At 35.4% G+C, this 23,587-nt stretch overlaps 1 protein-coding gene across 5 annotated transcripts in view; it reads right to left on the reverse strand.

Moving 5' to 3' along the window:
- The window catches only part of LOC115452193 (heterogeneous nuclear ribonucleoprotein L-like), a 464,908-nt gene that overhangs the window by 20,563 nt on the left and 420,758 nt on the right, over positions 1-23,587 (reverse strand). For 2 of the 5 annotated variants that reach the window (XM_037437275.1, XM_037437265.1), the window contains exons 1-2: positions 19,699-19,782; positions 3,051-3,130 (exon numbers count right to left, since the gene is read on the reverse strand). In XM_037437275.1, coding sequence (XP_037293172.1) covers positions 3,051-3,128 — 78 coding nt within the window. In that variant the 5' untranslated portion in view covers positions 3,129-3,130; positions 19,699-19,782. Of the gene's footprint in view, positions 1-3,050; positions 3,143-19,698; positions 19,783-23,587 lie in introns of those variants that run through there. The other 3 variants (XM_037437252.1, XM_037437247.1, XM_037437262.1) reach the window with 2 other exon arrangements.

A 23,587-nucleotide genomic window follows, 5' to 3' on the forward strand; every position in this document is an offset into this window, starting at 1 on the left:
TTGAAATGATAGTCCAGGATACGAGAGAATTCATATATTGATAATTTGCTTATTGATAGTATGATACTGATGTTAGGACAGGAGCACGCACGACCTAATGCAGTCTGATTGCTTTGCGCACTGATCTTATAGGTTTAATAAAAGCATTGGTGTGGCGTAAAGCGTTGACGCTGCAATGCACTTACTGGCTACGAGCTAACTCGTACACAGCCTGTGTATATTCAATTTTAACAGGCAAGCATTGTCTTGACTAGCGAGAGGTAATCTCTCCTCAGTAAACTCTATCTGGACCCCACTTTGCTTACCATCAGGTGCAGTAGAATCTCTGACGTAATTTTTTTTAGTTGTTATTTATCGAAAATTGTTGAAGTATTGTATTCTGTTGATTGTTACAGTATTATGGTAAATAAATTACCAATAGTAACTTTTACGAGTCAAGCAATACAATTCACGTTTACTGCTGAACATTGCACGTGTTATAATAAAAAAAATGCTGTGAATGTTTTAGAACAAAAAAATACTGTGAGGGTATTTATGACATTCCTTTGCTATAAAAACACTGAGAATTTAACAGACCGTGGCACTTGGTCGTGTACACTCGTACCGATCGGTTGGTTAGTGAATTATTTGTGAAAGTATTTCTATACACAGTGATATTTAATTTTTTAATTAACTCGCTTCCGCTCCTAACACACGCATTCATATTACAAATAGGCAATCATCCAAATCGATAGTATTACCAGAAATTACTGATTCAAGGGCAATCTTGTAATGTACGGGATTAGTCTAAAGCCGTAGACATATAGGATAAGTTGTATATAGAGTTGAATATTACTTGATACGTATATAGATAGCTATAGAAATAACACTAACATATACATATCATTTTGACATTGTGTTACTAAATGAAACCACATATTATCTCATTGAAATGCGAATGGCAGCACACAGTCCCATCAAAAAAACAAACTGATTAATTAACCACATCAACTCACGATTAATTAATCAACACAGTCCGGAACGGAATTTTTACCGGTATTCCGGACACTCCGGTTGATTAAACTCGCATGGTTATTAACTGGGTCGGGTGTTACGTTTACTGTTCGCAACTCGAGTAGGAATCGTAAAAATTTTCGTTAATTGTGTTCATATTGAAGTGTGAAAAATGTATAGAATGTGGCAGTGGCTTTGTTGTATTGCGGTAGTTTCGCGCTGGGATCTCAGGTTCGATGCCTGGGTCAGGTAAAATTATGGGTTTTTCTGCTCGGATACTGGATTTTGGGATTCATTTGGCCATAAGAAACGACATGTTAATGTATTGTTGTAGTATATTAACAAAGTGAAAGAGACTGCCTCGGTTTCGTAGTTGTACTCCATGCGCAGTACGACAGCGCTGAGGTTCTGGGTTCTAATCCCGGGTCGGGCAAAGTGATATTTGGGATTTTATGCTCAATATCAGCCCGGAGTCTGGAATTTGTGCCTGATATGGCGATAGGCTCGCCCCCTATCACATCATGGGACGGAACACACTTGGCGAAATGTGGACGCCCTGGTTGCGCCTCTGCATACCCCTTTGGGTATAAATGCGTGATATTGTGTGTCTGTATTAACAAAATGGAACACAATTTGTATAATTTTAATTTCTGCCGCATGTTGGCATTACTGTCGGCGGTTATGTCAAACCCTTTTACCTGTTAACTGTTACTTCTAAAATACAACAGAAATACGTATCTAATATAAGTGCTTTATTTCGCAAAACTTTTACACAATATACCGTATTTTAATACGAAAAAAAAACATCAATCCTTTTCTTACTAATACAATAAAGAAAGCGAAAATTTTTAAAAATGTATGAATGTTACAAGAAAACGCTGTAACACTTTGACTGATCTAAATGATATTTATTGCACAGGTAGACCATAACCTGGATTAACACATAGGCCACTTTTATCCCGGTAATATTGCTCCCGTGGGAAAAAATGGAATTTCTAATTAGATTTATCAAAAAGATGGCGCTGACGTCGTATTGTTTAAGAGACTTTTGTAGCGACAGAGACTTGACTCGGACAAAGCCCCGAGCAACAACTAGTATAAAATAATCTTTTGGCACTGTCACGTCTCCTATAAATTCTAAGGGTGCAGGCACATAGTGGTATATTTAAAAAACAGAATATAATTATTTTTTTCATTGTTTTTTTTTGCTGGTAAAGATGCTCGAAAAAATGACAAGGAATAAATAAATATCGTTTAAGTAAAAGTTAAAAGTTTGAGTTGATTTTTCAATCAACAGAAAAAAAAATATTCATTATTTAAAGTACAACAGAAATTAATTAAAAATGACAGATATTTGTGTAAAGTTGACGATCTGTCACATTTTTATATTCAGTCAAGTTTTATTTGACAATTATTGCAAAAAATAATCCTAAATGAAATGTTATTAGCGTGACCATTCTAAGCATATTTGGCAAGATTGTTAACATTTTTTTTGTATATAGTTCTTATTAAAAAAAATGTATTATAATAAAGTCTACAATGTGTACGCGTCCTTAGGTACCGTTTAATATTCTTATATTGTGCGCGAAAGTAATATTGTTAGGGAAAATGTATCACAAATGTATTCCACACTTCAATTAAGTTAGAATCTTGAATTTGTATGAAATCTGCTGATATATTAAAATTGAATGAATTACTTTTGTAAGCCTAATTAAATTACTATTACAAGGTCCTGTGTTAATTTTTAATTATATTAGAAAAGTTATAATTCAAATTTTCATGGTGTTAAAAATTAGGAGACAATAATGGTCCCTTCTTTATAAATTTTTCGGAATTATTGGAGATTATTAACTAAAAAATGCTTAGAATTATTTGATACACTACATAATTCAATTTGTGCATAAAACATTGCATAGAAACTATTAATAGTGAGCCATCGATTTGACGTTGGTATGGCCTAAATAAATCAAAGTTTATAAAATTTACAGGTACAATTTAACACTTAAAAAAAATTACAGTGACGGATTAAGGAATTTTCACGGGGGGTCATTACTTACCGGGTGATGTGGCGGCGGTGGACCGTGTCTATCTTTCATCATACCGGGCGGCGGCGGCCCACCGCTCCCGTAGTCCATGTCTGGGGAGAGACCAATATGAAAACATAAATATATATTTATGACAAAAGTACACATCAAATTCCCAATCTGAAGACATTAACACATCCAAACATGCAAAAGGTAGGGTTACAAGCGCGGCTCACGAGTTTTGGGGGATAAAAAAGAAAAATGTCCTTATTTTATGCAATACAAATGTAATTTTGAAATGTCATAGATTTGCGTAGAAATGAAAATGTTATTTTAGAACTGTGAATATATGAATAATGCTTGTTGTTGATAAACTAATATTATGTTTATATTACGCAATGCGGTTAATGTTGAAGATGACATTTTACACGTCGATTTTTGATACAGAGGCGGAAAGGACAATGGAAAACCAAACAAAAAAAGGAAATAACACTAAGACAGAATTGAAAAATATACCAAGCATACAATATATAAACTGATAATGCATTAAAAGAATGTCACAGTTGATGTAAAGGAACAAGAGGAAAAATTGTGTACGTGCGGTACAAGGACCCATTTGTCTCCCACTGGATCCGCGCCCGTTCAGGAGAAGAAATGAAAGTCAAGTGTGTTTTTGTATAATGTATTTATTGTATATTTTAAGTACATTGTATACAATAATGTGTACATAGAATAGAAAACGATTAGTAGAGAAAGTCCATGCTTGAACAGTTACTCATGTATTATTAGTATTAATAAATATGTAGTTTAATTATTAAAAAAACATCTCGTGTCTCAGGATGACGAGCGCAGTGAAATACCAAACAATATTTCGTAATTCAAGGTGTTGGATGGTGTTTTTACTGTTTATGGGCGGACGTATGGCTTACCATCAGGCGAACGGCAAGCTCGTCTCGTCATTCAAAGCAATAAAAAAAAATTATACATCAACAGAGTTTCGAATTTTTCGAAATTTTGTTAAGGAAACCTTACTTCAATATCCATCCATCAAATATATTATGTATGACTGTGTCTATCAGATATTAAATTCTAATTTTAGTATATCAGGAAGCAAATACCTATGTTGTTGTAATAGCGACTTTATTAGTAACAAATTAGTGGTCAAAATTTAATAAGTCTATTTGCAAAACTGTTATTTACTTGGACCCCTGTTTCCTTCGGTGTTGTATTACATACGGTGTCATGTTATACTGGTCGAGTTTCAAGTAATTACCACGATTAGTTTCTAAACTATAACTTTACTAATAAACGTTACTAGAATAGTTAAACTTAATCTGTATACAGTTAGAGAGATATCGCACGAAAGTAACCTGGTAAGGGTCTAAACCTACTCAGAAATAGACTAGGCCCATGCTTTGTTAAAAATAAATTATTGTTTTATTTTATATATTACTTTATAAGTAACAGAAAATAATGGGAGTAATAAATCATTGTACGAAAACAGCAACGAAATTAAAAAACCAGTATATTACAATACAAACATTGCTATAAGCAATAATTTAAGTTTACTGGGTTATGTAGCTATCTCTTTCACACTTGCACAGTTAAATCCTATGACGTCACGCTTTACTATGTGCCTCTGTTAAACTTCTATTGAAATATCAACCCTAAATGAATACTAATTAAGTCAACTATTCCATTTAATTTATTAGTAAAAAAACACACACACGTCATTTCATGCCGCTAAGCACACGTATTTATTCCTTATTCACATGCCGTACCATTCTGGGACTGTTCTGCCGTGTGCTGGTTGATTTGACAGCTGTCATCGGCGCACGGTCTTGGCGCTGGCTGGGAGGGTACCGCGGTGGGATCTGCCGATATCAAAATCCTTAGTCCCTGCTCGTTGGAACACTTCTGTCTTCTGTGTTTGTGTTGTGATTTGTCTTCGTATCTTCTGTGTGGCTTTGGTTGTGACGTTGTACACAAATTATACACAACGGCGTGTTTTTAATTATTATAGCATACAATATGATGATCAGTGTAGTTTTTGATGGCATAATGTTTAGTATAAATCAGATTCTTGTATGAGTTTAATCACCGTACACAAAGTGTTAAAACCCGCCATAGTGGCCCACGTAAGTGTGTCGCGTTCCGGGATCAGCCTGTGTATATCCGGTTCTAGCAGGTCGGCATAATGGTGTCAACTGTCGAGGGGTAATCATCTCTCGTCAGTCGACATTCTATTGGACCCTATTCTACTTACCCGTGCTGGTATAAATAAGAAATCACCTCGTATTTGTAGAAAGATGTAAAAGAAACGTCTATAAAATAGAAAATACAATGAGTATAAAGAGTACTTGCAGACGGTATATTTTATATTTGTTTGCGACTCCGTCTGCGTGAAAAAGTTTTTTCAGGATATAAAGTAATAGAGCTTACTATTGGTGAGAAAAAAATCAAAATTGGTTTAGTAGTTTCTGAGAATAGCCCGTTTAAACAAACAAACACTTCAGCTTTATATAATAGTATAGATTTAAAAATTAAATTCAATCTTCGTATTCTGAAGTTTCTAAACATTGAATAGAGAGCAACTTGTTGCAACTGGAAGTGTCGACGTACTAACTTCGACTAACGACTGTCAGATTTAATTGTTAATTCAAACAATAAGTTCAGAAACGTACTGGCGCATCCGAATCCTTGTGCTTTGTAGTTTGGTAGAGATCATTCTGTTTGTAAAGGTGTTGTTGAAATGTAGGCTATAAGATATAAGCTATATCGCTTCTCGGATAAAAATCACGTACCTATAAGTACCGTCAGATTTAATTGTTAATTCAAACAATAAGTTCAGAGAACATACAAACTCTTCAGCTTTATGGTTTAAATATAGATAGTCTCTAGGCATGTTTTTAATCAATGTAAAAGTAAACAGTTCCTTCTTAAAATAAGGCAAGAACTATTCTCACAGTAGAAATAGGTAAAACGATTAATTGAGTGCAAACTTAACATTCTAACTCTGATAATCATCTCAGCAATCTTTTAATCTAACTTAATAGCAAAAGGACAGTTCAATTTTAACTGCAAACCATCAGAAGACGTCGCACTATCAGTTCTAACCCGTTCCCACTGAACCAATGGTTTTCCAATACTTTAAAAGGTTCCTTAACGGCTCACCGAAATGCACTGACAGTTTTCTAACTTCCTTCGGGTTAAATGTAACTATTATCGCCATTGACTTCAGCATTAATTATTATATGTATAGTTTTATTGGATTTTTTTCTCCTCATGCGTCTTCTGCAATAAGTAATCACTTGTCGTTTTCATTGTCATTACATTACTAACGTCTAACATACTTTACTACCCACCATGTCAACTCTGTCAGTATAAACATAAACCTAATTGGTTTCTCGATGTTATCAACTAACAAATACCTTTGTAGTTATCTTCAGCATGTTACATGATATATAAATAAAATAAATAATATGAATTAAAAAAAAATCATAGCTAATGAAATCTAACTTTTTTATTTTGGGAAAAAAGGCGCGTTATCGCTACCACCACTCGGAGGGTCAGTGGAATGGTTATGTTGGTTTCACCGGTCTTACGGTCCAATGTCGACACTCGGTAGTATAACATCATCCGAGCAGTGGCGATGAGTGACATTTTTCAAAAGGTAAGCCGAAGTAAAAAAAAACCCCTAGTAATGATAACGAGGCTAATTTAACAGAAATCAAAAACTAAGACTAATATAAATGAACCTAAAAGGGAAGCCGGTAGGAATTGGATTGTACGGACGCTTCGCCACTGCATCCGAGCAAGCATCGGACTGATTCTCTAACCCTTGTATACCTCACACCGGCATACCAAACAACGCCCATGGTGGCTTTTTGGCGCATACGCGACTTCCTTAGGAATTAATGAATCTTTAGTTTGTTATAACATTGTTCTAAAATTATTTCATCGAAGACGATAATAAAATTGACGAAAGGCGAATAAGAAAAAACACAATTAATTAATATATGATGATTATGTATTCATAATTTGGAAATATGTATACCTAGTCTTGCCATAAATATTGTAATAAAGAAAAAAGAAAATTGTTAACTGCAAATAACATTTATTACTTTTACAGTGTGTCAGTTTAATACATAAATATAAAACAATTAAAAATATAAAAAGCTTATTCGAAGTGGTCTCCATTGGCTGCAATACAGTCCTTTAAACGATGAGGCCAGTTATCAATAGAAGCACGCACTCTTTCCATGGGAAAATTCTTCACTGCCAATCGTATAGATTGTTTTAGGGACTCAAATTATCATGGCGTTTAGAGCAAGCTGTACTCTCTAAAACTGACCACAAATCATAATCCAGCGGATTAAGATCGGGACTAGACGACGGCCAGTCTTCAGCTCTGATGAAGTCCGAAACGTTCGATTCCAACCAAGACTGCGTGGACCGAGCTTTATGACCCGGCGCCGAGTCTTGCTGGAAGGACCATACTTGGTTATTGAACATGGTGATGTTAAGGGGCTTAACTACCTTCTCAAGAATGGTATCTTGATACACTTGTGCCGATGTTTTGATACCTTTTCACAAAAATATGGCTCAGTCACTCCTTCATAGCTAACACCCCACCAAACCATCACTGAAGTCGGATAATGTCCACGTTGCACTCTGTCGACTAATTGGGAAGCTTCCTTAGAGCTTTGAGCATAAATACGGTCATTTTGTTTGTTAAAATGTTGCTCAATTGTAAAAATTTTCTCATCCGTAAACAAAATTTTTCTGTGACCTCCCTTTGCGTACCGCTTCAGTAGTTGTTTCGATTTTACCACCCTATTCTTCTTTAAATTATCAGTTAAGAAATGGCCAGTGCGTCTCTTATAGGCTGCAAGTCCTAAGTCATCTTTTAAAATACGCGACATGGTTCTAGGTGCTATCTTCATTTCCCGAGATAAAATCTTTTGCTTTCGGACAGGATTTCTTCGAATTCTTTCCCTTACTGCTTTGACCACCTTTTTCGTACGAACACTACGTGGACGGCCAGATCTTTTCTGTCACAAACAGAGGAGGTCTCATTGTACCTATTAATAGCCCGGTACACAAACATTTTACTAATACCAAGTGTATGGAGAGTTTTAAAAATTGCATTTGGCTCCATACCTACTTTGTGTAATGCTATCACAGCGATTCGGTTCTCTTTATCACCCCACACCATTTTAATATCGCAAAATATTTTACAATGTATTGGCGCCAAAATGAGAAAACACAATGAACAATCGTATAAAAATGACAGATTCGAAATTCAAATGTAATATTTTTTTATAATTAAGTGTAACAGTATTTATGGCCAGACTAAGTACATCCAAACTTTAGTATATAAGTGTGGATATGTCTGGTTTGAAAGAATATTGTATTTACATACAATCGTAGAATAGTGAATAAGCGCAAATATTTTCATTGCTTTTTTTTGCAATTAATTATGTAACAATACGATTTAATATTTTAAGTGAATTACATATTTTTTAATCCCCAAGCCCCTTAGTCCCTCCCGTGTCCATAAAGGCTGCCGTCTTCGAAACATCGGGAGATAATTATGATTATAAAAATCCGTAATAGTTTTAGTTTTAACATTCGAGTAAACATAAGACCATCATGATATTTTTTAAAAAACATGGGTCATTTTTTATTTAACAAAACAGCCCAACCGCAGCCCAGCATAGATGTAATGCACTCCGTAAAATATCGTATGAATATCCATTAGCTCAATACAGATGGCGCTAGCATCACGGCCCGCGGCCATGTTTAATTGTTTAAAAGCACACTTTGGTACACGGTAATTGTGTGGACAAAAATAAATCTATATGCAGTAGGGGCTCGTTCACATGTCCATATACTGCATGTTTATCTCGGGAAGAAATTAGGCAGTGTAACTACTGGACATAATAAGACTTAACACATCACGTCTTCCCCGTTTTACAAAACATCCATGAGTCACACAGAAATTCCTTATTAAACTCATCAAGCATCAAGCACGACTGGCTTTCACTAAAGCAAGTATTTCCAAATTTTACAAGTTGTGTTGATGTACAATTTGTACTGACGTTTCGATTCACAGTAATGGCGACCGCAGTGAAATACCAAACAATACTTTGTAATTCAAGGTGTTGGATGGTGTTTCTACGGCCGTATCGCTTACCAATATACGAAAAAACTCGTCTCGATATTCAAAGTAATAAAAAAAAAATTATAAATTAATCAGTGAGTTTTGGAGCCATAGCACAATTTACATACAGTACGAAATACATAAAAATAGTTGTAAATTTTATAGTTTTTTCACATCTAACCATTCTAATTTACAACTGATTTCGATAAACGATCCCAATCTTAATCTTCAATCCGATTCCGAGAAGGAATCAATCAAAATAATTCATTTATACGCATGTCAAAAAGGTCTTTGTTCTGATTAGTCAATTTTTGAAATAGATCGAAAAAAGCGATTGGGATCGTTTATAAAAAAGGTGTAGACAAAATTGGCTACAAGTTGTTACTGAAAGTAAAAAAAGGAAAAGAACATATTTTTAACAAATACATAATAAAATATTTTTTCTTTAGATCTGTCAATAAAAAATCCTTAGAGATATAAAACAGACAAATGTTTTTATATATTTTATTTTTTTGCCCTAAATACGGCAACTATATTAAATGTTCATTTACTACATTTAATGTAGTTAAAAATACGCGGTGTATTCCCAAATGTGACAGTGTGAACGGGGCTTTAGACGCGCGTTTTAAACGTCGAGTGCCGCCCACTTTACACTAAGTGAATTTATACAAAAACAACCACTCCGCCAACGGAGATATGGCCTGATTTGATTGTGGCCCGTGTTTTAGAAATATTCTTTTTATAGGTGGCTTTATACGAATAAAAAATATAATAATTCAAGATTTGAACGCTAAAATAAAATGCATATAGGATCGAGAATTTGTCTGGGAAATGATACGACCGCCCATAAACAGTAACAACACCATTCAACACCTTGAATTACAAAGTACTGTTTGGTATTCCCCTGCGTTCGCCATCCTAAGTCATGAGATATTAAGTCTCATTATGTACAGTAGTTGCTCGAGCTACAATGTCCTTCAAATCGAAACACAACAGTCACTACACACTGGTCAAGCAGCAGAAATAGAATAATATTCCGTTTAAAATAAAACATAATTTCTCCCGACGCGCTCGTGAATATTTCACCAGAACAGTTCGCGTTTTTGACGGACGGTGCAAAATAGACTATTCAGAGCATCACACCTGTAAAGGAGTTTAAAAATTCAAGCGTTCGCTCGAGGTTTTTTTGAACTCACGAATCTGGCAATAAAGTTATTACGCCACGATATTCTTAGGTTATCGTCTGAGGTTGGAATTTTTAGTTTTTACAGCTGTATTTGTGTTAATAGCTTTTGCTTTTGCTTTTAGCTTTGTCTGTGAAATTACTGATGAGTTTTGAGTTTGATTCCCTGGTGACGGTAACTAGTGGTGATTTTATATTTGTAAAAAATCTCAATTATCAGTTTAACAATCATGCTAATTTTATTTTTGGTACTCAATAAAATTCTTAACATTGGTAATAGTGTAGGGTGTAATTGATTACAATTGTAATTAGAATAATATGTAATACGATTATATTCGAATTAGGTAAGTACACTTACTTGATTACTCAATAGTTTTTACATAACTTATAGCTTAATATCAAAATAATAAACTAGAAACCGGTTATAACGACTCCGGTTATAGCGACACATCGATTTAACGACTAAATAGTAAGGTCCCTAAATAAATGCATATAAAAAGCGTATCGTTTATAACGATTATCGGATATAGCGTCCAGTTACGGTGATGCCTTCGAAGTCGTATATATATATTATTAAGATGCTGGCAAAATCACTGTGTAATTACCAGAAAAAAAAACCGAAATAGCACTTGAACCCTTCGTAACACACATCTTCATACAAAACAGAGATCAACTTACACTGGCCACAATAAGCACATAGTATTCCTAGTCAAAACTCGGTGAACTTTAACCGCACGCTCAAATTAATATTCGCCGCCACCTTTTGAGAATCACTTTAGATTAATCTTCACAAGCGTTTTAAAAAACGACGAGTTTTTTTCCACTCTCCACGTCGACGTGTGTTGAGTTGTAATTAGTTTTTATATCTCCGGTTTTGATTGCAGGTTCTTTGTTCTCTTCATTCAATAACAACAAATGTTAAACGCCTCACAAACACTGCAAGTGTACGTTGTCTTTACTAATATATAAAGATGAAGAGTTTGAACGCTCTAATCTCAAGGATTACTAAACCGTTTTTGATTTTTTTTCACTAATAAGAAGCTACATTACTTGATTGAACGGTGAATGAAAGCATCGTGAGGAAACCTGCACACCTGAGAAGTTCTCCATAGGAATTTCGAGGGTGTGTGAAGTCTACCAATCCGCACTAGGCCAGCGTGGTGGACTAAGGCACATTCCCTCTGAGTCGGAGAGGAGGCCCATGCCCGACAGTAGGACAGTATATAATACAGGGCTGATATTATTATATTAAACTAGTAGACCCGACAGACGTTGTCCCGTCTTAACTATAGATTTGCAGCGCGCATTCTGTCAATCGCTGACAGTTATTTCAAACAATTGACAGTTATATAAAATTAATATTTTCGTTAACTTTTCTTAAATTTTCTAATTCTTCGCCCAATTTTTTGATTTTTTTCAATCATAATAATCTTCTCCTGACAATAACAAAAAAAAAGTGAAATCAGTCCAGCCATTCACGCGTGATGGCGTGACCAATGGGAATAAGGATTCATTTTTATATATATAGATTATAAACAGTATAGGCGGGCAACTCCGCGAGCAAAATCTAGTGCATAAGATTGAAAGTGTGCCATATCGAACTGCATGCGACTCGTCTCATGAATTATTTAATTCCACGGATATAGCGGCGCCAGTCCGCGTCGGGTCGAATTTAGCCATGTTTTAGATGCATCTGCATATATTTAGAAGCGGTAGTGGGTTCGAATAAAATTCATTGCTTCAGTTCAAAACCAATGCCAGGATATATTTTCTAGTATTTAATTTTATCGTCATGGTATTAAAATAAAACTATTCACTGTATTTTGCGAGGTTATATTGTCTGGTCCAGGCGATGTTGTCGCCATCTTGGTGTTAAATATTTACGGATTTTATCGCGGTTTTAATGTTGTAGTTTTCTCCCATCGTTTCGACTGCAGCCTTCATGATCACGGGGCGGAATGAAGTGTTATAATAATAATATCAGCATTGTATTATATACTGTCCCACTGCTGGGCACGGGCCTCTACTGCTGAGATGGTTTAGGCTTCAGTCCACCACCCTGGCCTAGTGCGGGTTGGTAGCCACATACCTTCTTATCATGAAGATCTTCACAAAGAATACAAACGTAACTTTGGAAAAGTCAGAGGTGTGTGTCCTTGGGTTTTGAACTTGCGTACATTCGTCTACGCAGACAGATCCACACCGTACTAGGCTATCATCTTTATGAGGTGTTGGTCTTCCGACAGTTACAATATCTACCTACCTTTTAAAAAAATAAGAACCAACCTAAGCGGATTCTCACATATGAGAGACCTACCACGAGGTATTTTGCATTCTAGATTTAATCGTGTCATCGGCTCTTTTAGAATACGGGAATTGAAACGCGTGAGCTTTTAAAACGTAGTGGGACCAAACCCTAACTCCTTTCCCCAGTAATGGCCAGTGCGGTAATGATATTCGCATTCAACGCTCGTATTGTAATTTGCACATTGTGTAAAGGTAATACGACTGCATTTTAAATAAATTTACATTTTACTTATATAAACGCGACGTATGTTTGTGTGTCTTATTCGATGTTATAGTAAAACAGTAAAACACCAACCGAAATTGCACTAGGACTTATTTGTAACTAGTTGTTACTCGCGGCTTCGTCTGCATAAACAGTTTTTCTGACTTCAGAAGGCCCTAAACCACTATATAGCTATTCATATCTATTAAATACATTATTGATCTGTTTAATATTTTACTGTAGTTTTATGTTGTTATTAATAACTTAATTAGTGTAATTGGTTTATCCGTTCTAACTGAAATAAATAGCTTCAACTGTAGGACACCAACGCCATATACTTAAAGAGTTATATTATTTCCCACAGGAGCAAATTTGCAGGATAAAAACTAGCCTATTTGTTAATCCACGTCATGGTCTACCCGTCTGTCAAATTTCATCCAAATCCGTTCAGCTGTTTCTCAGTTTACTTCTAACTAACATCCAAACATTTTACACAAACTTTTACATCTATAATATTAGTTAAGTAAGATGTATAAAACTTATAAAAGGAACTAACAACTCCTCATTATAATTTTGAACTTGAAAACTCACAATTCAAATTCAAATTGCCCAAAAAGTTATTCATTACGCATAAATATGACATTTTATACCGGAATAGTCTTACTATATAATTTTGAACAATCCAAAACTACATCTTAAAAGCAACTCTGGACGTATTTACATATTTATTATAGACCAGTTGTTCCTTACAAATTTAAATTGTCCAAAAACGTATTGCCAGAGAGAAAATCCGCGCGCATTACCAACCATTCATGAAACTAAACGGTTTGAATAGCGTAGCGTATATTTACATACGAAATGTTTAATTCACGAAAACATTCGTTTCGTAATATCAATAGAGCTATTTCGTATTGAAAATGCACTCGCTTATAAAAATATTTTTTTTACAGCGCAACGTTACTGTCTCGTGGCTGTGCGCATTCACTACCGCGACTTCGGAAGTTTATGACAACACCTCGCACCTTTAGAATTATAATGGCTCAATGGATTTGTTTCCAGAGCCGTAATAAATTATAAAAAAACTACTTTGACGCAAGTACAAAAAACCATAAAATTGACTTTATAGCCCACAACATTTAAAAGGGATAAACTATCGATGGTTGTTGATTATAAAGTCAATTTATTGGTTTTATTACACTCGCGTCATTGTAAGTTTAAAGGTGTGAAATAACTGTCACTCTCTATCTCTCCTATTGCAAGCGCAAACAATGCACTGAAATTTATAGTCATTATTAAAATATCTTTAGGAAAACATGATATTCATAATATACAATATATTAATAAAATCATGGCAAATTAATAAACAAAACATTTTAAAAGAAAATTACAAATAAACCTGCTTGCTAAATAAACTACTAAAATGTATCACAATTTGAACAGAGTATTTAGAGCAAAATACCGATTTTTAATGAGGCAATATATAAACAAATATACAAATTACGTTTTATTATAATTTTATACAAAATAAATAATATTATTTTTTCCAATTATTAAATTTGCTATTCATTTATTAATTAGTTTTGACACGATAGAATTATTAAGCGATAAATATGTCATAGGCGATGAGTCTGAGTTTGAGTGTTGTGTACTCCTATAATTGGTACACACATCAGAATGTGACTTTACTACCTTTATGTTATTAACAAGAAATGTGTGTACTGTTGGAGAACCATATTTAAATAAATAAATAAATAAATGAGTCCCGCCCTCTATCACATCATGGGACGGAACGCACATGGCGAAAATTGACTCCTCTGGCACCTCTGCCAACCTCTTCGGGGATAAAGGTGTAATATATTTTTTTGTTTGTTTCTGCTCAATGTCATCAATTATCCTGGCTTACAGGCTGTCGTATGGGGGAGAGTGTCGTAAAAACCCCGCAAACAATACGTTCGTCCCGTGCCCGGGGTGTAATGGAACGGTATCCCCTGGGACGTGGTCCTGGAAACCGAAAACATTAGCACGTGACGACCAATGGTGTCCGTGTTCTATTGTAGGAATTATACATACGTATTGACGTCTATGGTCCCCGAAAGGGTAGGCAGAGGCGAAACTACTGCAGCCGATTTTCGCCACGTGTCCCGCAGTCTATGATGTGATAGGGAGCGAGCTTAAGCCATAACGTGCACAAATTCCAAATTCCGAGCTGATTATGAGCAAAAAAAAAACAATACAATGTCAATTATCCGACCCGGGGTTCGAATCGATAAGTGCGTGAAGTCTTTTGGTTAAATATAAATAGATATTATCTTCTAGTGGCCGAAGTTTGTCAGTCGACTCCGAAATACATTATATTTGTAACTCATATTATACATAATTATTTTTCTGTCCGGCAGTTTTTTGGGTTCCGATTTAATTAAATGTAGAACTGGATCCCAGGCTTGTGCAAGCTTCCAACCATCTTCCCTATTGAAATTAGGATTTTTTTAAATTTCAATAGCCTCGCGAATCATCCTAGGCAGGAATAGGTATTCTTTGGCAAGGATTTGTGGCTTGTCTAGTCGCAGATAATGATAGGAGCCTCCTTCAGAATGTTCAGCGACTGCAGACTTCTATTATTCTATGTGTTTATGGACGGTGGACATCAGTTGACCAATTTATTAGCTCATAAAAAGCTACTTACGGAATAAAAAGGCCTGAAACTCGCCACACCATGAGAACACTATGGATAATATAAAATTTAGGAGTAATCCGCAGTTCGTTAGTATCGGATCAAAGTTCCGAACTAACTGCTCGGTTTGGTTCACGCTAACGTTCTATTAAAGCTTCCGAAACTTTCGCTTTAACCCGAAGGTTAAGGTCGCTGTCCTACTGTTTGCTATAAGCTATATTTAAATGATGGCGAGATATATTTAAAATATTAGAATACGGCGAATGTGTTATTTTTATTTTCCTATTAATCTTATAAATGATTTTTTTTCACTTACAGGAAGCTACATTACTTCTGAGTGATACTATTTTATGCCGGAAAAAAAAATCACGCGGACAGAGTCGCGGGTAAAATGTAAGATAAGATTATTAAATGGCGAAAACTATGGTAATAAGTCGCGATAAATAAGTAGATAAGCTAATGTCTTGTAACTAGCTTACGAAGATGTTTACATTGTAAAATTTTATAAATTACAAACTTCCCCTTCTGCGTCTGTCTGACTGAACGCCATAACCTCAAAAGTATCGAATGGATTTCGATGAAATTTGGTATGGAGATAGTTTGAGGCCCTGGGATGGGCATAGGCGACTTTCATCTCGAGAAAATATATAGCGGGACTTTTATCTCGGAAAAACTCATCCACGCTCGATGTCACGAGTAAAAGTTAGCAATATATCAAAGTGACGCAAATAAAACAAGCAACTAATAATTACAAACAATTACTTATGTTTACAATATTGTTAAGACATTGACAAACTGACTTTTCTAAAATCATGTGTGTATTATTTGTGAATTTATCGTTCGCTTTAACGGTGAAGGAAAACATCGTAAGGAAACCTGCACATCTGAGAAGTTCTCTATAGGAATTTTGAAGGTGTGTGAAGTCTACCAATCCGCACTAGGCCAGCGTGGTGGACTAAGGCCTAATCCCTCTCAGTAGTATAGGAGGCCCGTGTCCAGCAGTGGGCATGTATATAATACAGGGCTGATATTATTTATTTATTTTATTTTAAGATATTGAAATAATTTTATTTCGACATGCAATTAACATTTCAACACGATAGAATGCAAGCTTAAATTAAAAACAACGTTCGAGGGACATAAACTGCGCTTCGACCGTCGGAGAGGCAGTTAATTTTTTTCTTAATTAGTGCCGATGTCATAAATCCGACAGCGTTCAGTTTACGAGTGCTCAACGTTAAATTAACGACTTCACGACAATTTATTACGTGAATAATTGGTATAATTAATTAGTGCAACAAATTAAGTTAAATAGTGTTCATTAAGGTAGATATCTTCATTTTATTACAGCGGCAGTGATAGAATGCTATGAATTTTTAATACGTGACTAGTTTTTGCTCGCGGTTTCGTCCGTTTTGTAATCCGTTTATAGGCTAATAAGCAATCTAGATTATTGAGAGATAATATTATAGATTTTTATAGCTGCAACTAGGATCACCCTTAAGGTTATTATTGTTTTTGTCTGGACAGGAAACTTAAAGCATTGATTGCCAAAGTGGTCCAAGTGGACCCCAGGGGTCCACGGGAGACTTGACGGGGGTCTACGTTGGCGTGACCAAAACATGAGGTCACGATTAGTAAGCGGGGCTCCACCAAAATATATATGGTTTTGATAATAATGAATTAAAATGTTGACTTGACATCACCTAGTAATGTAGGCAGATAATATTTTAAGAAGCTCAGCAACTGTTACATGCAAAAACTTGTATATTCTGGGGTATTTGATAGAAATTTACCTGCAGGGTGTCTACCGGAACTGGCAAAAATTTTAAATGATCTATGAGAGGAATAACTTTGGGAACTTCCGGCTTAAAGCAAGCTGATCACCAATCTTTACACAATATAATAATGATTATGTTTTTTTTTTGTTTTATTATGTTTGTTTAGGCAGGCTCTGATAATCTAGTATTTATCAAAGCATAACAAATGTTATGCTAAATAAAGCGATATCATCATCATGAGCCACATGACATCCACTGTTTAACAAAGAACTCCTCAAAATATTCTACACCGATGTGTTGGAAGCGGCCAGCATCGATTGAGTTCCTGAGGCCATAACCACGTCCTTATTTTATAATGAGATGGTAAGTGGAGTCGGGTCCAATAGAATGTCGACTAACGAGAAATGATTACCCCTCGACAGTCGATATAATTATGTCGGCCTGTTGGAACCGGATATACACAAGCTGATTCCGGAACACGACACACTTATGTTTGCCTTTGTAGGTTCATATGCACCGCTGCGTTTACCGGTACGTGGTTTCTATTCGAGAAGCGATATAGCTTATATCTTATAGCTTGCATTTCAACATCACCTTTACGAACAGGATGATCTCTACCAAACTACAAAGCACAAGGGTTCGGATGCGCCAGTACGTTTCTGAACTTATTGTTTGAATTAACAATTAAATCTGACAGTTGTTAGTCGAAGTTTGTGCGTCGGCACTTCCAGTTGCAACAAGTTGCTCTCTTTTCATTGTTTAGAAACTTCAGAATACGAAGATTGAATTTCATTTTTAAATCTACAGTAATATATAAAGTAGAAGAGTTTGTTTGTTTGAACGCGCTAATCTCAAGAACTATTGAACCGATTTAGATTTATTTTTTTCACTTAAAGGAAGCTATATATCTATACATATTATAAAACAAAATCCCCTTTTCTGTCTGTGTGTATGCTTTCGATTTCTTCAAAATGTACTGAACGGATTTTTATGAAATTTGGTATGGAGATAGTTTTAGACCCTGCGAAGGTTATAGGCTACATTCTATTTTGGTGTAATCGGAACAGAGCGTGTTTATGTATTACGCACACACTTGTGCATTATAATATCTCCTGCGTGGTTGATCTCCGTAAAGATTGTCCGCCGTGGCCGCAATTCAGCTAGGAGATCCATTCAACTCCCAAACGTTTACAGTATGAAATACTAAACACGTACATATCAGAATCTATGACAATTGTAACGTGCGCTGTGCACAGTTGATTGGAGTGGATTTGGACAAACCGCATTGTGGTCTGAGATTATGCGCTCACTGTGATCTCTGTACTATACTATACGTATAGTATATTGTATACATGGTTATTTTGACATTGCGTTACTGAATGAAACCGCATACTCGTCTTCACCTTTGCTGCCATTGTGCCAAAAATCATCGCAGTTTGATGGCAATATAAATATGTGATAGGCTAATTTTTAAATCATCATCAGCCGCAGGACGTTTACTGCTGAATATGGGCATCCAGCGACCTTCTGCGACTTTTACTAGGTCATCTGTCCACCTCGTGGTTTTTTTTTATTTATTTTTTTCATTTTTTTATCGTCTGCTATAATTTATCTATCAATATAATCTGACTGAATATACAAGTGAGACAAATTGACAAATATATACATATAACTGTCATATTATTTAATTCGTTTATATATTTTATCTTACGAACAAAATGTGGTCATTGAAAAATCACCCCTAACATCATGCGAATAAAATACGTTTTCAAAATAACCAAACGATTCATTGTCCGACGAATTTCAATAAGTCGTATATTAAAAAAATATATACTTACCATACTTACGCATATAAGGTAATATTACATTGTAAAGTCGTGTACACACTGTTGTATTAAAAAAATATATCATAAAGGTGTATACTCACTGTCAGACACAGATATGAAAAATGTAGTAAAAATGTAAACTATATAGTTCCCATAGTAAATAGTGTAAAGCTCCTAAAGTGCGTTGAAGCGGTCTAAAGCTCCGTAAGCTTTGTATAGAATCGACACTTGGAAGGTCAGCGTCGACGTGGAGAATAAAATAACAATTGAAATTGAATTTTATGTACTTTCAACGACGGTTGATTGTAAAACAACAAATAATATTTTTTACAATACGATCTGCGCTATGCATTTCGCTCTTGCTATTGCAATACCAACCATATGCAAAAGTAAACAAGGCTGAATATTAATTACGTCAAATTTTACAATCTTGCATAATAAATATCAACCATATATGTACGCGATAAGATCAAATTCTATTTAACATCGTTGCAGGCCAGTTTTTCTGAACGCGGTCGTTAAACTACATAAAGGTGTATACTCACTGTACGGCTGCGGTCTGCCGCCGGTGTACTGCGGCGACTGCAGTAGCGGCGCGCTGCGCTGCACTGGCTGCACATCCTCGGACACTGCGAACAAGGAATCGTGGAATCATATTTTTATTCCTCGATTTATAATCTTAAGATACAGATAAATAAGTTCGTTTTGAAAATGTCACAAATTATATTAATGTTCAGTAAATAATGTACTGAAATTGGTTTCTTATGTTTTTTTTTATATTCTACACGGTTCACAATATTTTCAATAACATTTTCACTTATTGTTTGATTACAATATGTTTAGTTATTCTCTGATAGAAGTTTTTTTATGTTTACGCGAATGTTATTCTATAAATGATTAAAAAATATAGATTAAAAAAAACAATATCAGGTCAGAAAGTAAACACACACGCAATACTATCTTATGACGTCATATTTAGTCATTTCTGAACAAATTTAATCGCTGATTTTACAAAAAGGCTTTATTTCCGTATTATTTGTTATTACGTATAAAATAATTGTCAAAATCGAACATAACCTTATTTTTATGGCAAATGTGCATTTGTATTTGTTTGTCCTTCACCGAAACAAAGAAACGTATTTTATACATACACATTGCAGGCCGGTTATTATATATAATAGTTTCCTGAAACATTGGGCAGGTGAATCCGCGAGAGTAACTTAGTTAATAACTGTGTATTTATAATCAGATAGCTTGTACTCGCGGCTCTGAGCGCGTGAATTAGTTTTCCCGGAATATAAGTCCCGCATTATGTTTTAACGGGATAAAAAAGTAGCCTACAGCACTCAGGGGTAATGTAGTTACCTATTAGTTAAGCATTTTTCAAAATACGTTTAGTAGTTATTGAGATAAACGCGTTCATACAAACAAACCTTAGCTTTATATATTAGTATAGATTTAGTGTAGACAAAAAAAGCGGCGATAGCCTAGTTGGGTGTGGAACGGACTGTCGAGACGAATGTCCGCAGGTTCAAATCCCAACGGCAGACACCTCTGCCTTTTCTAAAATTATGTGTGTATTCATTGTGAATTATCGCTTGCTTTAACGGTGAAGGAAAACATCGTGAGGAAACCTGCATACTTGAGAAGTCATAGGAATTTTCAGGTTGTGTGAAGTCTACCAATCCGCACTAGGCCAGCGTGGTGGACTAAGGCTTAATCCCTCTCAGTAGTAGAGGAGGCCCGTGCCCAGCAGTGGGACAGTATATAATACAGGGCTGATGTTATTTATATAGATATAATCAATCATCCCCATACAATATTACCGATCTAATCAATCTGTTTCTTGTTCAAGAGTTAAATTTATCCTAGTAGTATGAAACTTTCACAATTGCCGGCGATTTAATTAAATCGGGCCGGGTGGCAATGTGTTTGGAAATTTACGGACATGTCCTGATCACGGATTTGAATTTGGAATTTGTTACCAAGATGCTTTATTTGGTGTTGTACGTATTTAGCTGCTATCTTAATATTGAAGAAAAAAATTGAGCTCAAAAATAAAAAAAAACAAAAGGGCCGGCATAGTTTTGGAGACTGACAAAGGGTCGTTATTAATTGTCAGTTGTCACTCTATTTGGACCCTATCCAGCCTACATCAGGTTCAGTGCAATCACTTTGCCATCACAAAAAAAAAAATAGTTCGTTCATGGAATATAAAAAATGTTCCAATTATACTGGTTCGTTGCAAAGTGCAAATTTCTGGGAACAGCCGATGTAGGTTTGTTGGTTAAGAGAGAATGCCCGCATCAAGTCCATCTTTATGCTTCAGTCCGTCTTCATGCTTTTGTATATGAAATGTATGAACATTATAATTTTTAATAAGACTGATTGACGTCATATATTGATTGTTAAGGAACGAAACTTCTCTACTTGAGTTGCTATAGGCTAGCCTTATACCTATTATATTGTACATTATCTCCAATTAAGACTTAATTTAACAATTTTTGTACTATTTGTAAATTTATTTCATTCTTTAATACCCACTTCAAATAATATACCACTTTGTATTACTGGAGATAACGCGTAATTTTCATTGCAGATTACACATTAAAGATGTTCTCAGGATATAGGCCTATCCTAGTGTGAGATTTCTGGCAAAACTAAGCTGAAAACGACGGAGATATAGACAAATAAAAAAAACTAGTCTTTTCTCCACGAATAAAGAAAATTATGAATTAAAAATATATAACAGTATAAAATAAATAAATTGACTGCCTCGGTGGCGTAGTTGTATTGCACGTCCGGTACAATAGCGCTCTGAGGTCCTGGGTTCGAATCCCGGGTCGGGCAAAGTGATATTTGGGTTTTTCTGCTCAGTATCAGCCCGGAGTCTGGAATTTGTGCCCGATATGGCGATAGGCTCGCCCCCTATCACATCATGGGACGGAACATACTTGGCGAAAAGTGGGTGTCCTAGTTGCGCCTCCGCATACCCCTTCGGGGATAAAATGCGTGATGTTATGTATGTATGTATAAAATAAACATCCGGATTTCTCTCCGAGATTAATATTAGCAAATGGTTACCCTACAGCCAAGTTCGGCGGAGTTTTGTAGCGAAATGACGTCATCTGGCGCGATCGTTATTAGGGACACCACGTGACTGCCGAATTTATAATACCGGAATCCGGAATAGCCAATGTTAACTTTGGAAAAATATTAATTTCGGTTGTAAAAGTTTTTTATTGGATAATTCTTTTATCATATAATGTACGCGATGTATACCTAAGTCAGTTTACTGATATCGATGTAAAAATGTGAAAGTGTTATTGTTTGTCCTTGTTTTACGGCATGCTGATAAATTGACATCGTTTGCATATACTTTTACGGACTGAACAATGTAACATGCATTTCATACCGGAATTTTCCGGTTAATTTTAACTTTTTTTCCGGTAAAAAAAAAACCGGAACGGAAAATTCTACAATCTACATTAAACACTCACATAAGTTATTATACTATCACCAAGAAAATAAATTGTCCATCGTAAAGCATAGCGCTAAAGAATGTCATCAAAACAAACAGCCCGCGTCGGTCTAAGACGCTCGTTCGGGGTCACTTATTCACCTCGGCTCGACTGGTGCGACCCCGGCTTTACATAACCCGGGATCATAATAGATCACAGTCGCGGGTCGAGTGAATATTTAAACGGGCAAACCATTCGAGCTTCATACAGACCTCAGTTATAAATGGACCTTTGAAAGCGTGTGTACTGTGTAACCTATTTCTTACTGATTTTGGTTTAGGCATATTTTGAATTTTACTGGTGGTAGGTCTTTCATATGAGTCCGCCTGGGTATGTACCAACGCAATGTCTATCTCTGCCGCCAAGCAGTGTGTAGTCCCTGTTGTGTTCCGGTTTGAAGGACATTGTAGCCAGTGTAACTACTGGACATAATAAGACTTAACATCTCATGTCTCAGGATGGCGAGCGCAGTGGAATATTAAACAATACTTTGTAATTCAAGGTGTTGGATGGTGTTTCTACTGTTTATGGTGGTATCGCTTACTATCAGGCGAATGGCAACTCCGTCTCGTCAGCCAAAGCAATAAAAAAAAAACTATTTGAAGCCTTCAAATATGCTAAATAATATTTTATATGTGAGAGTTTGTGTTTATTAGATCTTGAACCTTCTTATGTGAAAATATTTGTACGTTATAGATGTTTGTGAAGTGACGCGTAAATTATTTAATAAATTTTGATTAAATGCAGATAGCCAACGTTCTCTATTACCATATAGATTACTTTTAAAAAATCTAATGTATTCAAACGAGTGTAGCTAACGAGTGTGTTTGTTTAAAACTAAAATATTTATTAGATTTCGGTAGATATTTTACAATCGATAATATATTGGCGTACATTCTATATACACAAACGT

The sequence above is a fragment of the Manduca sexta genome, chromosome 2, assembly GCF_014839805.1.
Source record: "Manduca sexta isolate Smith_Timp_Sample1 chromosome 2, JHU_Msex_v1.0, whole genome shotgun sequence".
NCBI lineage: Eukaryota > Metazoa > Arthropoda > Insecta > Lepidoptera > Sphingidae > Manduca > Manduca sexta.